Below are 15,961 nucleotides of genomic sequence, written 5' to 3'. Positions count from 1 at the left end.
TCCACTCACCTCAGCCTCCCAAGGCACGGGATTACAGGCTGAGCCACTGAGCCCAACTTATTTAAAAACTCTTAAAACTCACTAATTAAAAATCAGAACTCCTAATTTTAAAAAAATGAACAAAAGACTTAATCAGATACTTACTCATAGAAGATAAATAGATGGCAAATTATATGATGCTCATAGATAGTCAGTTACATTAGTCATTAGGAAAATGCAGATTAAAACTGCAGTGAGCTACTACTACATGCCATTAAAATTACTAAAATGAAAAAGACTGACTTTTCCAGATGTGGAACAAGGAATTCTCATATCCTGCTGGTAAGAATGCAAAGTGGTATAACCACTTCAGAAAATTCTGTCTGCTTAAAAATTTAGACATATAGCTATCATATGATCTATTCATTCCACTCCTAGATGCTACCCAAGAGAAAGGAAAGCATATATCAATATAAATACGTGTACAGGAGTATTCACAGCAGCTTCATATGTAATAGTCCAAAACTGCAAACAACCCAAATGTCCATCAGTAGGAATGGATGAACAAATTGTGGCATAAAATGCTACTAAGTAAGTGGGCAACAGTCTTACCAAGTGTGTTGCCACTGCATACTGTGGATTCTCCATCTTTCTTCCAGTTTTAGTTCTCTTGCCACCCACTGTTCATCCCCTAAAGCCAGTGTCACATATTTAGTTTCTTTATCAGTCAAAATGGCCAGGTTATGCTGTAGTAACTACAATCTAAAATCTCAGTGACTTAAAGGTTTCTTTGCCATGAATTCTGTGTCCATTGTGGGTTAACTGAAAGTTCTGTTTTCTTTTGTTCTCGCTCTGAAACTCAGGCTGATGGAGAAGTCATTATCTGAAACCTTGCTGGTTGCTCTGAATGTTGACTTATTGAAAGCCACTGGTTATGTAGAAGTTAAGATGAATTTTCAAGCCTGACTGCTGCTTTATTTTCATTAGTATTAGTTGACTTTCTTATCATTTTAGCATGCATTAAAATCTTTCATAGCACCAATGGCTGTAATTTTCTTTAATCCATGGTATAAAAAAATCATAAAATATTGCTAACTTTTATTTAGAAGTGATTTTTTAGATGGAATTTTATTATTTCTGTGTGTTGGATAAGGAGCCTAAGAGGGTAAATGGATTGATAATGACCACATAGCAGATAAATTGGACTAGAACTGAGGGTTCCTATTTTAATACTTTTGTGAAAATTGAAGAAATATAATTGTACCATGTACTTACACATTCTTTATTTTGGCAGTGTTGTCAGCAGGCCACGTTTAAGAGGTGTCTCCTACTCCCTGTTGCCAGTGGCTGCAGCACAATGGATCACACAGGGGCAATAGATGCAGAGGATGAAGTGGGACCTTTAGCTCATCTTGTTCCAAGTCCTCAAAGTGAAGCTGTGGCTCACGAATTCCAGGAACTCTCCTTGCAGTCCAGCCAGCATTTACCTCCTATGAAAGAAAGGAAGAATGGTGAGTTGTTCAGCATGTGCAGTGGGAACTTTGATTTAAAGATTTACCCTCTTTGTTAGCCTATTTACTCCTCTTTGGTAGTAATCTTTTGGTCAGTTACATTCAACAGTCTGTCACAGAGGAGAATCCTATCGAGATACTGGATGGTTTTGAATAACAGGCAGAATTTCATTTTCCATTCAATTCTTTTATTATTTCCCTAGTATCTTTGGTAGCAACATTATCTTTGGAAATAATCTTTAGATTTAACCATTTTAGCATAAGCAGAAGATTTCATGCTGGAATGGCATTGGAAAGTAGCTTCCTATGCGGATATCAGGGAAATAGGATATTGTGGATATGACTACCTTCTACACCCACTTTCTCTGTCTCCAGTGTGTTGCATATTAATTTCACAAGTGGCAAAATTGAAGTTGTTCAGTGGTAACTAAAAAGGCAAGAACCTCTTATTTGAGTCTTTTTTATATTAGTAGTTGTAGGACACAACCATGTTCTCAGTCTTTGGTTGACTCATCTTTGTCTCCAAAATGAATATTTTCTATTCACTTTTTAAAATCTGTTCAGGAAATTTTCATTGGTCACAGAGTTTTCTGAAAACAACACTGCCAGTTTTTAACATAAATTAGTAGACATAGATGATATATACTTACTTTTAATACTTTAAAACTAACAAATACAAAGTTATGTTAAAATTTGCAAGCACACTAAGTGTACATATTTAAAAAGGGAGAATTTAAAATTTTGACTGGAATTGTTGCACTTTTTACAGTTCTGATGAGTCTTACACTTATAGAATTCTTAAATTTCAATTTTAACAGCCAGAAGAAATAAAAACTTTCCCCCACAGAATCCTGTTACCTTCTTCTGAATGATTTCCAATCCTTCCCATCATTGACCTTATCTTATTTTAGGAAAATGAATAAAACATACACATACCACTGTTCTTTGTCCTTTAGTACACGCATGTCTTTGGTGTGTACTTTGGCATGCTTCAAGTAAAATATGTTTTGCATTGTTTCTGAATCTTGCTAGGCACCACCCTTGACCATTTTGATTGATCGAAAGCAACATCTTAGCTTAGGTACTGTCAACACCTTCAGGAGGCTGTGGCTGACTGGTTGGTAATGGCTTCCAAACCTTTTATCGATTAGGAACCTTGTGACTGAGAGAATATAACCACATTGACTGAAACATGACTAAATGTGATTAGATTTACACAGTACTCTTGGACCAGTATAATGCTCAGATTATTACCCAAAAAGAAAAAATGGTATAAAATCAGAATATACAGTTGCTTTAAAAAAAATGGCCATCTATGGCAGAGAAGGGAAGTGTGTGAGGAAAGTTTATACTTGATGGGCACTCACTGATGCAGCTCACTGCATTCTCCATTCTCTTGCAAAGGTTAACATATATGCCTGAATATAAGGCAAGTCCAAATATAGGATAGTCTTCCCTTATAAACTTTTAGTGAGGTAGATGAAATGGTAAAACTTTTAATTTAGTAATTTAGTTACATTTTATGAAACAATGCAGTAATAAGAAGGATTACTTTATCCACTGTCGTCATTCATAAAACCGTCCTGTTCAAACTCTACACACGAATCTTTGTGGTCAGTGTTTTTTATCATCAGTAGAACCCCATGTATCATCATCTGTCTAGCACTAACTTCCAGGATGTATCTTCATTTCTGTCTCTTTTGTTTGAGTTACAGCAGTTTTTATTTAATACACACATGATCTAACACTGAAAATTTCATGTCTAAATTTTACATACCATTAACAAAATAGTCTTCCTTAATTGTCTTATGTTCATAATCTCTGCAACATAATCACTTATATTTGGTTTGTCATTGGTTGTAACATTTTGTGGGGGTCTAGCTTCTGTTTTAGAATTGAGCTTTTTTTTTTTTTTGGTTAGCAGATAATATATTCACATGGCTTAAATTGTTATAGGTACATAGTGAAAAGCAGGTCACCGCTCAGTCTTGCCCCTTACCTGCTCAGCTAGTTTCCCAAAATTGATAACTGTTACTAGGGTCCTTTCTGAGAATAATATTTGGCTACTTTTTATTTTATTTTCAAGCTGCCCTCCTGCCTTGGCCTCCCAGAGTGCTGAGATTACAGGTGTGAGCCACCATGCTATCAAAACGGGGAGGGGGGGTAAGGTTTTTTTGGAAAGCAAGATTTGTTGAGAGGACAGAAAAGCTCCCATAGTGGGAAGGGACCCAAGGGAGTTACCCTGAAAAGCAGTTTTTAAAGGACTTTTAGTAGCAGCAACTAACACTTTGAGTTGTAAGGCTATAACTGGGAATAGTCAATGTTTTGATTTTCTTTTCCCTCTTGTCTTTTTTAAAATTTCTGATTCTTATTAAGATATTTCTATAAGCCTGATTAATAGCTTCGAATAAAGTTGATTTTTAAGCCAATGTGTTTTCCCCAAGAGTACTTTTTGTTCAATATTTAGTAAATGAAAAAGCATCTCATAGTATGAGATTCTGTGTAAGGACTCAACTATGAGACAATTCCCTCTTTTCTAATATGTGACTTCAGGAAGTTAGAAACCTTACTTTACATTCAGTTATCTACTCCAATTTCAGGCTTATGATATATTAGCATACTTTACATATTCATTCCACAGCATAAAAGGAATCTCTGTACAACTATCAAAATCTGGGTTTTGGGAGAGATTGGTCAAAATTTCATTTAGGAGGAATAAGTTCAAGAAATCTATTGTACAACATGGTAACTACAGTTAATAGCAACGTATTGTATTCTTGATAATTGCTGAGTAGACTTTAAGTGTTTTCACCACAAAAAGATAAGTATGTGAAGTAATATATATATTAATTACTTCAATTTGGCTGTTCCACTATGTATATATATTTGAAAACAACATGTTGTACATGATAAATATATACAACTTTTGTCAATTTTAAAAAACAAATATTTTAAAAAGAAAGCTAGGTTTTTAACAGTCATGTGAACAAAGTATATTCACATCAAGTAATACACAGATGAAATGACCATAACTTTCTTATTTTAATGATTTTGTTCATGTCTGTTGTTCATTATTTAGGTCTTCTTAATGTCATGTTTAAATCATATTATATACAAACTGTAGGTGTTGGTCTCAAAATTAATTAATGTAAACTACTCTTCTAAAGTAATCAAATATAGACTTTTTTTGGTGATTGTGTTTTACTGTCATTCCTAAGCATCTGAGCTTCCCTTATTAGAATTATTTTCTTTTCTGTTGGGGATAAATGGAGATATTTCAATTTTAGATTAATATGTAGAAGGATTATATACAATTATTTTTAAATAAACTTTGCAAGGAAAATGAAGTTGACATTTAAATAATGATCCTAGGGTCTTCCCTTATTTTAGTTAATACTTATGTTGGTAATGATAGTGGAGTGGCAAGATATTCCCACTACTGGAGCAAACATGGAAGATGTTTAATAAAGATAAGGTGGGGATTTCCTTTACTACTGAATGTGGCCAAAATCGCACCTCAAAAGTAAGGCAACCATTTGGGCAGTTAGTGAGTCCTTCAGGAAGGAAAGCAGACATATGGAAACACACATACAATCTACTTTTACTGAAACAGCTCATATATGGGGACATTGATCTTTGTTTTGACATTTTATACACACATTAGATCCATCTTCATGTTTCAACATCAGTGTTCCTTCAGATGGTCAGTACTGGGAGTAAAATGGAAATCAGTCTAAAGAACAGTGAATGTAACTTCATAAAAGCAAGAACTACAGAGTGGGTAGAAACATCATTGAAAGAGATAATAGCCCTCTGCCTGTACTCTGAGGAGAAGCTGTTTATTCACGGGGTCATTTGCAAGACTGGTAAACTGTCAAGTACAGCAACTCTAGAGGGTTGGTGAACTTAAGCTTTTAGATCATTGACAGTATTACTGTAGAGTAAGCAAAGAAGTTAATATAGAGCTCCATTTTTTGAAACTGCTTGATATTTTAATACTTTGTTGGTACATCTTGAGTTCAAGTATTTTTAAGGTGAGGATCAATCTTTTTTTTCCTTTTGGAGTTAGAGTCTCACTCTATCACCCAGGCTAGAGTACAATGGCATGCTCCCGGCCACTGCAGCCTTAACCTGCTGGGCTCAGGCGATCCTTCTGCCTCAGCCTTCCAAGTAGCTGTAACTACAGGTGTGCGCCACCATGGCTGGCTAATTTTTTATTTATTTATTGTAGAGATGAGGTCTCACCAAGTTGCCCAGGCTGGTCTTGAACCCTTGGTCTCAGGCAATCCTCTCACCTTGCCTCCCAAAGTGCTGGAATTGCAGGTGTAGCCACCACGCCCAGCTGAGGATCAATGTTGATAACATGGTCACAGACTCACCACAGGCCAACTGATTTTATACTTCTGTAAAATCAGTGAATGTCCTCTTCTTCTTCCTAAATTAAAAGTCTTTTCAAACTCTTTTTACTATGAAATAGCATGTTTTAGGCCTCAACAAAGAGGAAAGATTTATTGTTCTTATTTTACATCTTGGTATTACTAGTTACTGCAGTTGTTAGGGTTTTGAGCTTACAGTTCCATCTTGAAGGTCTATTTTCTAAGATTTTTTCATCTGTTAAATTTATCACACTGAGCAATCTTAGACCATCTCTTTTTCTGTTCTTGAATGAGCACTTACTAGAGAGAAAATAATTTATTCAAAAGTTTGCACACAAGGGAACACAAGGTGGCTGTTTGCTTGGGATTCAGTACATGTATTCATAGATTTGCAGACAGTCCAGTAAAATTTGCCTAGTCATGAAACCCAGCCAAGAAAAACTGCTTCCCTTGCATCATAGAAAATAAGTGGCATATATTCACAACTGGTCTTTTTTCTTTGGATTTTACTTTGAAAATATTTCCACCCTTCTCGAGAAGTCCACCTGCTAGGCTTACTGCCAATCCCAGTATTTGGAAATGAGTAAAGGGTGTTGAGTGTTTGTCTTGTGCAAAACTGAGTTCTTGAGACTGTACATGAGCTGCTATAGCTGAATGGAGATTGGTGAGGGAAAGAGAGGATATTTCTGTTTTTCTCTGGAGCAGACAGCCAGACAGAAAATTCTCATAGTGTAATAAAAGGGCAGGAAATAATCAGATGCTAAGTTATAGCCAAGACAGAACTTTGGGATTCTTGTTTTCCCTTTCTATAACTGGAGATAATACAAGTGAATAATTTTCTGTAAAATTGTCTTTTCATTGACTTTGCTGTTAACATATTTAGGATCTGGAGTGTTTATTGTAATTCTCAAGGACATTAGTAAACGTTCTGATACATTAAGATAACTTATTTTCCTGCTTTCAGGAGTTAGAGTACTTAGGCTGAGAGAAGAAACATTTACTCCTTGAATATAATTTTCTTTAATCAAGTTTTTAATTTTAAAAATTAGACTTTAGGACTTAGACTTACCACAATTATAGCTTACAAGCAAGCTATAAACTTCCTGACAACTCCAAATGAAACTCTTAATTAATTGTAGCAGCTCTCTTATCCTTTTTGTTTGTGACAATCTATTCAACCCTTAAAAATGAAAAAGAAGCCCTGTATGCACCTTAAGGGGAGGTACTCGTTTTAATAATGGCCTTCATAAAGTCTCATATTAAATAACATGTTTTGTTTCACAATGTAAATAAGCACCTGTAACTCTGTCTGCCTTTTTTTCTTCTCTGGGTTTCTTAGATAGTTTTGTTGTTACTGAGGATTTAGTTTGCTGAATACATGCAAGTGGTTTGTGTGTGTGTGTGTGTGTGTGTGTGTGTGTGTGTGTGTGTGTGTGTGTAAAAGGAGGGAGCTGAGCCTAGCAAGTTGAGGCTGCAGTTGTTACTGAGGATTTAGTTTGCTGAATACATGCAAGTGGTGTGTGTGTGTGTGTGTGTGTGTGTAAAAGGAGGGAGCTGAGCCTAGCAAGTTGAGGCTGCAGTGGCCGTAAGCATGCCACAGCACTCCAGCCTGGGTGACAGAGTGAGTCTCCAACTCAAAAAAATAAAAGCTATAAAGAAAAAATAAAGTCTTTGCTGTATCTCAGACTGCAATTATAAAAGATAACATAATATAAATGATTAGTTAATAAATAGTACTTAACTATTAACCTTCTAGCTACTTAGATCTCCCAAGATTACTTGGAATTGAATAGTTTATAACCAGTCCTTGTACTAGGCTGAGACATTTAGTAAAATTAAGGTGGAACTCTTTTCATTATGTCTGCTACCTAACACAAGCACAAAGACCTTTTTGTAGCTAATAAGAAAGAGAAAAGGTAAATATCAGACATCTGTTTTTTACCATACATCTAAAAGAGCCTAATAAATACAGGGAATGTACTGGGAAAAAGTGATCCTTGATTCGTTTTCTTCCTTTGTTATTTAGCTTGTATGTTAAGATATCAGTAATAAAGAACGATTGTACATTTGATTAACAAATATGTTGGAATTTTCTTTTTGGTTTGTAGTTAATAGTCACCCAAACTAATTAGCAAATATCATACCCATTGTTTTTCTGACTCCTTTGAATTAATACATACTGATGGCTCCCTTACCCTCACCGACTGCCCTCACTATTATTAACAGGAAATATAGTCTTTTGGGAGTCAAGACTCCAGTCTCCTCTGCTGACTCAGTCTGTGAGCATGGGTAAGTCTCAGAAGCTCTCTCTGTCACACTTTGCCCATTGTAACATCCATATGGCAACTTCCAGTTCATGTGTCTTTCTCTGGCTGTCCTTCCTCATTACATCATGTGTTCTTATATCTCATTATCACTTTTGTCTTATACTGTTCATTGGGCAGCAGAAACAGAAAGAATAGAAGATAACTTCCATCTCAGTTAACTGGTAGAATTTTCCATAGATACAAATTAGTCATGTTGCTGCTTAATACATTCCTCATGGTGTATTATTAAACATACATGCCAGCTCTCAATCAGTCATACTTTCCCATCATATTTAAAAAGAGAAATCAGTGTATGCTATTCTCAAAAATAATGTATCTAATTTGAAATATGCAATATCTGTGTATGCATGGTTTTCAAGGGCTAGCAAATATGTAGTAACATTTTTGTAGTGGCATCAGACTATCAGTTAAAAGACAATGTTCCAGCTTTTTTTTTTTTAGGCACACATTACTCATATTATTTTATGGTCATTTATCTTGTTGTTTTTATTAAGAAAATGCTAACAGTTGGGTGTCTGTTTTCACCAGCCTAAATTTTTGTTAAATGTCCTCTGTGTTTAATAAAGATATAAGAAAAGCAAAAAAGTCTGATTTACAACTTGCCTTTGGTTCTTGTAGGCTAAGTTTAAAAACTGATGAGTGTTAGAATTGGTCAGCACTCTGCAGATTTGTGATTCATAGCTCCAAAATAGAAGACCCTCTTTGACAGAAGCCTTGATCGCGACATAGCAGTTACGAAGAATATTGATTGGACTACTTGATCAAATCACCATCATGTATTATATGAAAGAAAAGCTTGCCATTATCAGAATACTCAGCTCTGCCAGTGTATTAAAAATTATTATTGCTAGCAAATATTTATTGAATGATCATTGTGTGTCTTACCCTAAAATAATTCCTAGATTTTAAGCCTCTAGTACACTCTTGGCAGTTCAGAAGTAGTATAGTGTCTTATAAAATTTGGGAGTACATAGATCATTAAAAGTATTTCCCCTGACTATATATAGAAAGTTAGAGATGATTCTTGCAGATAACTGAGAGGAAGGAAAACCTAGTTTTAAAGAGTTTGTAGAGTCATGTCTAGCTAGAGCCTGCTCCATTGCACAAAATGTGTGGCAACAGGTCCGCCAAAGGCTGTGCCTCGTCTATAAATAGGAATAATCAGAGGTGTAACTCATAGGCTGTTGGAAAGATTAAATGAAATAAAGCATTTAAAGTGACTAGCAATACATGGCACATCTGAAGCAGTCAGTACTGTTCCAGTTACCCAGCCTTGCTTGCTTGATGTTTAGTACCGTGATGGGGCTGCATTCGCAGTGGGTAACAGCACCAGCTCTGAAGCCACCCTAAGTCCAGATGCTGGCTACACCATTACTAGCTTTGTGAATTCGGATCAATTAGTTATCCTCTTTTTGTCTCAGTTATCTTTTCTGCACAATGGAGATCACACTAGTACTTGTTTTGTAGGCTTGCTATGCGGATTTGATAAATTAATCTATGTCAAGAATTTAAAACAATTCAGGCACATAGTTACATCTTTATTTGTTGTTAGTATGTATATTTTGACAGTGCAGTGCAGCTGACCCTGGAGCAATGTGGGGATTAGGGGCGCCAAACTTCTGTGCCACATAAAACTTTTGACTCCCCCCAAACTTAGCTACTGGTAGCCTACTGTTAACTGGAAGCCTTACGGGTAACATAGACACTCGATTGACACATATTTTGTATGTTAATATGCACTATACATTGTATTTTTATCATAAAGTAAACTAAAGAAAAAAAATGTTAAGAAATCATGAAGAAAATACATTTATAGTAATTGTGCTGTATTTATCGATACTGTAAGTTGATGTCTGTTTATAAGATGATGCATCTGTCTGAAGTGGTGGGCAGTGGCAGATCTCAATCTACGGTGTATATCAAGAAATTCAGTTTTTTCTTGTAATATCATGCCTCTTCTCTGCTTCTTGGGAGCACTTTCAGCATCATTAGTGGCACTTTGCATGGGTCCCGTGGTATTCAGAGTTTACAATATTGCACTAAACGTTATGAGAAATACACGAAGACTACGAGACATCACTTTTTACTGCAGCCAGCAAATTACTGGAGAGATGAACTGCTCATGAGGAGATGATTAGCGTCACAAGGTGCTTTAAGCAGACACTCGCAGCACTTGAGCTCACTGCACTACTGACAGGAGGTGGTTACAAAATTATCACAGTAGTACAATACTGTATGTGCTAGAGTTGCTTTTTTGCAGTTATGATTTAATGCTACTTCTTTACATTTGTTTACATTTCTCTGGGGACTGCAAATGGTACCATGTATAGTCTGTATGTGTTTGTGTGTACGTTTTGATAAATTTAACTTTTTGTAAATGGTATGTGTATGTTTTGTGATGGTAAATGATAAAATAGATTAGTATATACATATATTTTGTGCTTTCATGACATACCTAATTTTTCTTAATTTTCTCAATATTGCTAGGCTACATGGTTCATCTGTGGATTTTTTAAATTGTCATAAAGCTCCAATAATTTTTTTAGTATATTGAAAAATATCTGCATGGACCCATGCAGTTCAAACCCACTTTTTTCAAGGGTCAAATGTATTTATTTTCTTCTCTCTCTCTTTTTTTTTTTTAGATTGGAAAATATAGTTTATTCAGAAAGTAAATGAGAGATAGAGAGAAGCATGGCCAAGTCAGATGTATTCATACTGAATGAATATAGTTTCCACTATAACTTGCTTTATAACTTAGTTTTTTAAAAAAAAAAATAGTTTCAGTAATGTTTACCCTCATTTCCTACAAGTATTTCTTTTCAAATAAGTCAGAATGGCATGCAGTTTCTTAATGTCTCACCATGTACCTTCATAAGATTTGAAGAGCAACTTAATCTGATGAGTGCTGAGAGGGCAAATGGATAGGCACTAATTTCCCATGAAGTTCGTCTCTCATTGGTACTGCCAGTTCCCACAATCCTAGCATTCCCTGGCCATCAGTCAGTGTCTACAAAAAAGGATTTTCAAATATTAAAGCATGTGAAAAGACAAACAGGCCGAAACTCAGAGCTCCCTAGGGACCATGACCTCCAAAACAGACTCCATTCTGACATTTTCACAGGCTACTTGAAGGAATTCCAGCAGGGTCATTCCATTTGGTAAACTCCTAAACAAATCCTCTGTCATCGAGGCCTGATTTATAGATTTTTCTTCTTCATATATACTTTTCTGAAGAGATTAAGATAGTAGATATGGTTGCTGAGATTCTTTTGAAAGGCATTTGATATATATAAGAACTATATAGAAGACTTTTGGTATTTTGCACTAATAAAACAGTTACTTGGAATTTTTAGAGAGATTTCTTGTTCTGAGTTGTCTTCTAAATTATATTTGATTCAAGGAAATCTATGTCATAATCATAACCCCAGATTAAGTTTTTTTCATTATTAACCCAATCATTTAACAAAAATTAATTAAATCAGAAATAATCTTTAAAAAAACAAATATATGTTAAAAGTACAAATGTTTAAATATATATATAGATACTGGCTTCACAGTGCCCTTTATAATATGCAAAAACAGAAATAGTTCTAATGTTTTAGAATATTCTTCTATGAAATCTTGGTGTGACAGCAGCTATTTATATGAAACTTTTAAGATCACTAAAAGATCACTAGATCTGTAATTGTTTTACACTTATTTTACAGTTAATCTGGAGCCCCTTAAAATATTTTATTATGTATATAAATTTCTTTTTTGGAAAAAGAATATTGTGCTATAAATAAATGAGAAAACAGAACCCAAGAGTAACCTGGACAACTTAAGGAAAGGGTAATTAGGATTTATTTGACCTTAACTGCAAGCACCCTCATGGTGGTCTCATCTGAAGTCTGTGAATGGAATGTATGAAACTCCAGGGGTGAATACCGGTCCATATTGGAAGGGTCAGGTTTGTTGGAGGATTTTGTATGGTTTCTTCCCTTCTTTGCATATTTCTTTTTAATGTTTCTTTAATCCTTTAGGTGAATCCACAGAGTTTTAACTGTTAAATAAGCATCCTACACAATAAAAAAGTTCTTATGATTTGATAACCTGATTCTGTTGTAGGAATGTAATATGTTTTGAATGAGTTTTAAAATGGGACACAGGCAAGTCAATTGATTTATGATTTCAACCAAGCTTCTTAAAGTTAGTAGTAAAAATAAAATTCACTTTATCATAGTCTAATAACCTGTTGTGAACCCGGGATATCTTCAGTTTCCTCAATTTAAAAAAAAAAGAAAGAAAAGAAATGAAAGTAAGATAATAAATTGGCTAGTAATTGGTCAAAAGTAGTTATTGAGTGTACTAGAAAACTGTGTGGCTCTTGGCTGATGTTTAAAATATAAATAAAATATGTGTGCTGAAAAAGATGTGTGTGTATTACTATTTTTCTCAAGCCAAGAATAACAGTGATATTTAACTAGATATGCTCTTAATATAAGAAATTATTACTTTGCTAATATAGTTTCTAATAGATTTTTCTATCTCTATATTTCTGGTTTTTTTTCTTTAAAGAGATGGAATTTGATTAAATAACAGTTTGCTGATGGACTAGTGAAATCTCTGGTTGCATCATTGTGTGTTTATTTATTTGCACATAGAAGTAGAATAGCTCCCTGATTGATTGCTGAATGCTTTCTGAACCCTCAAAAGAAGCGAAATGAATGTACCTTCATAAAGTTGAAGATTTTATTTGGGTATCTAAATATTTGGAGGATTTTCCAGATAAAGGAATTTAAACTTGTACCAACAGATTAAGTTAGAATTGAAAAAACTGAAATTTCAAGAAATCTAATAAGTTAGTCTTAAATTATGGCTGTCAGGTCAAAGTGGTTTTAGAAAGTTAGGGTTTTTTTTTTCTTCAATGATTACATTGAGACTATTTAAAGTATACTTTCTCCTGAAATGTATACATTTCTTAAATGATCAAAAATATTTGAAGTACCCTTAAGGGTAGAATGTTTTATAAATGCCATTGAGGTCTAGTTATTTGATAAGATTGTTTTTCTTCTGTATCTTTACTGATTTTCTTTTTACTTTTTCTACCAATTTCTCAGAGAGAAATGGTAAAAACTGTAACTACCAATGTGGATTTGTTTATTTCTCCTTCAGTATTATTTTTGCTTCATGTGTTTTGAGGCTCTGTTATACGTTTTTTGACGAATTGATCCTTTTACATTATGAAATGTCCTTCCATCCTTGGTAATGATTTTTCTCTTAAATCTATTTTGTTGGATGATAATACAGCTCCTTTAGTGGTCTTCCTTTTTTTTTTTTTTGAATTGGAGTCTCACTCTGTCACCCAGACTGGAGTGTAGTGGCAGCTCCCGGCCACCACAGCCTTGACCTGCTGGGCTCTGGCGATCCTTCCGCCTCAGCATTCCAACTATAGCTGGAACTATAGGCACGTGCTACCACACCCGGCTAATTTTTTGATTTATTGTAGAGATGAGGTCTCACCAAGTTGCCCAGGCGGGTCTCGAACCCGCGGGCTCAGGCAATCCACTCACCTCAGCCTCCCAAAGCACGGGATTACAGGCTGAGCCACCGAGCCTTCTTATGCTTAGCCTTACATTAGATATCTTTTTCCCTTGCTTTTATCTTTAACCCATCTATATCTTTATATTTAAATTGGGTTTCTTATAAATGGCATAGAGCTGAATCTTTCTTAAATCTAGTCTGACAACCCTTGTCTTTTAATGGCAGTGTTTAGGTCATTTACAATTAAGGTATTTATTGATATGTGTGTATTTGTTATCTATTGCTGTGTAACAAATTACTTTAAACCATAGCAGCTTAATACAACACACACTCATCATCTCACAGTTTCTGTGAATCAGGAATTTAGGCATGGCTTAGCTGGATACCTCTACCTCAGAGGAGTCTCTCAGGAGCCAGCAGTCGAGGTGTCAGCCAGGGCCAGAGTTTTATCTGAAGGTTCAACTGGGGAAAGACCTATTTCAAAGCCCATTTACATTGCTGACTACCATTCATTTCCTTGAGGACTGTTGAACTCAAAGCCTCTGTTCTGGGCTGGCTATTGGCTGGAGGCCACCTTCTGTTCCTTGCTTCCTGGGTTCCCCCAACATGGAAGTTTCCTTTATTAAAACCAGTAAGAGAGAAGTCTGCTAGCAAGACAAAAGTGATGATCTTTTGTAACATTCTCTCAACATTGTATATCTATCCTATTGATTAGAAGCACATTACTCAAGGGGAGAATACTATATAAGGCCAAAAATACCAGAAGGCGTTATCTTTTTAAAGTTACTTTTTAATATCTTACTTTTATTTTTGCAATGTGTTATTAGCTGTACCTCTTTTTTTGTGTGTGTTCACTGATCTTTTCTAATGCAGGTCTAATATGCTGTTAATCTCATCCAGTAAGATGTTTATCTTATTTATTATACTTTTATCTCTAGAAGTTTTGTTTTGCATTGTTTCTTTCTTCCCTCATTATATTCATGTTATCATTTAAATATTTATACATCATTATGGTAGCTGTTAAAAGTTCCATTTATGTTTGCAATTCTGGGAATGTTTTTATTAATGAATTTTTCTCCTATTAAAAAGTCACATTTTCAGGCAACCCCCTCGGGTCTCCTCCCACTGTGGGAGCTTTTCTGTTTTTTCAATAAATGTTGCTACCCCCCCAAAGAGTCACATTTTCTTGCTTCTTGGCAAGAAGTCTAGTAATTTTTTTATTAGCTATAATATTGTGCTACATCACTGAGTGTCTGGATTTTGTTTTTGTTGTCATCCTTTAAAGTTAGTTGGGCTTTGGTAAGCAGTTAAGTTACTTTTGGATCACCTTCAAGGCCTTTCTTAAATTTTGTGAGAAAAAATCTAGGGTAGCCTCATGCCAGGGATGGTGCCTTAACTTCTAGGGCTTGACCCTCTTTGGTATATCTGCTGAATGCCCTGCTAAGTGTCCAAGGGGGGACTTTTCACTGAGGCTGATTGGAGCTCTGACATTTCCCAACTTTGTGTGCATTTTGGGATTTGGTCAGCTTACAATGCCTGTCCATTTCTTACACAACCTTGTGAAATTTTACTCTATGTACATATAGCTTAGTACTCGGCAAAGACTCAAGGGCACCTTTAGGCAAGTTTCTGAAACTCTTTTTAAACATAGATCTTCCTTTTCAGAAATCTGTCCTGAAACTATCTTCGCCTCTGCAAGCTTTCCTTCTCATCTCAGTCTCCTCAACTCAGCTTCCTCTCTGATGCATGTAACTGAGTTTTCTGGCTAGACTACAGTAGCAATGCCATTTTATTTTTTGATCCACCCAAATACTCAGACCTTGCTTACCCAGCAAGGTCTGAATGAAACCAAATTGTTAGTGAACAGTTGAGACTGATGTTATGGTTGGTTCCCATGGCAAGAAGCTTTTCATTTTTGCTATTGACACAGAATGGTCAACAAGATCATCATAGAAGATTCTATGCTAGGCCTCTGGGATCACTTGGAGCCAATGGCATAGTTATTCAGCTGGTCAAGAAGTCATCTTTTTTGTGTGCTTATTTGAAGCCTTAAGGAGGAAAAGTTTCACTGGTTGGCAGAACCCATTCTTCGTTAGCAAAGAATTGATTATATATTATCTTCTCTTTATAGAATATTAAAATTTTTAAAAATTCTCTTTCAGAGAATTTTGGCTATTTGAATTTGTTTCAACTTGGCAAAAGAGTCCACCTTTAAAAGAGACAACTAAAGATTATGTTTTCC

General features: G+C 35.2%; 1 protein-coding gene across 3 annotated transcripts in view; it reads left to right on the top strand.

The window, feature by feature from the left end:
• The window catches only part of MKL2 (MKL1/myocardin like 2), a 207,436-nt gene that overhangs the window by 71,710 nt on the left and 119,765 nt on the right, over window positions 1-15,961 (top strand). For 2 of the 3 annotated variants that reach the window (XM_008055394.2, XM_008055391.2), the window contains exons 3-4: window positions 1,274-1,490; window positions 8,093-8,155. In XM_008055394.2, coding sequence (XP_008053585.1) covers window positions 1,337-1,490; window positions 8,093-8,155 — 217 coding nt within the window. In that variant the 5' untranslated portion in view covers window positions 1,274-1,336. The remainder of the gene's footprint in view (window positions 1-1,273; window positions 1,491-8,092; window positions 8,156-15,961) is intronic. The other variant, XM_008055392.2, reaches the window with a different exon arrangement.

This window comes from Carlito syrichta, unplaced genomic scaffold (assembly GCF_000164805.1).
Source record: "Carlito syrichta isolate Samal-C Ts95f unplaced genomic scaffold, Tarsius_syrichta-2.0.1 Scaffold301845, whole genome shotgun sequence".
NCBI lineage: Eukaryota > Metazoa > Chordata > Mammalia > Primates > Tarsiidae > Carlito > Carlito syrichta.
This window is presented reverse-complemented; position numbering and strand designations above follow the sequence as displayed.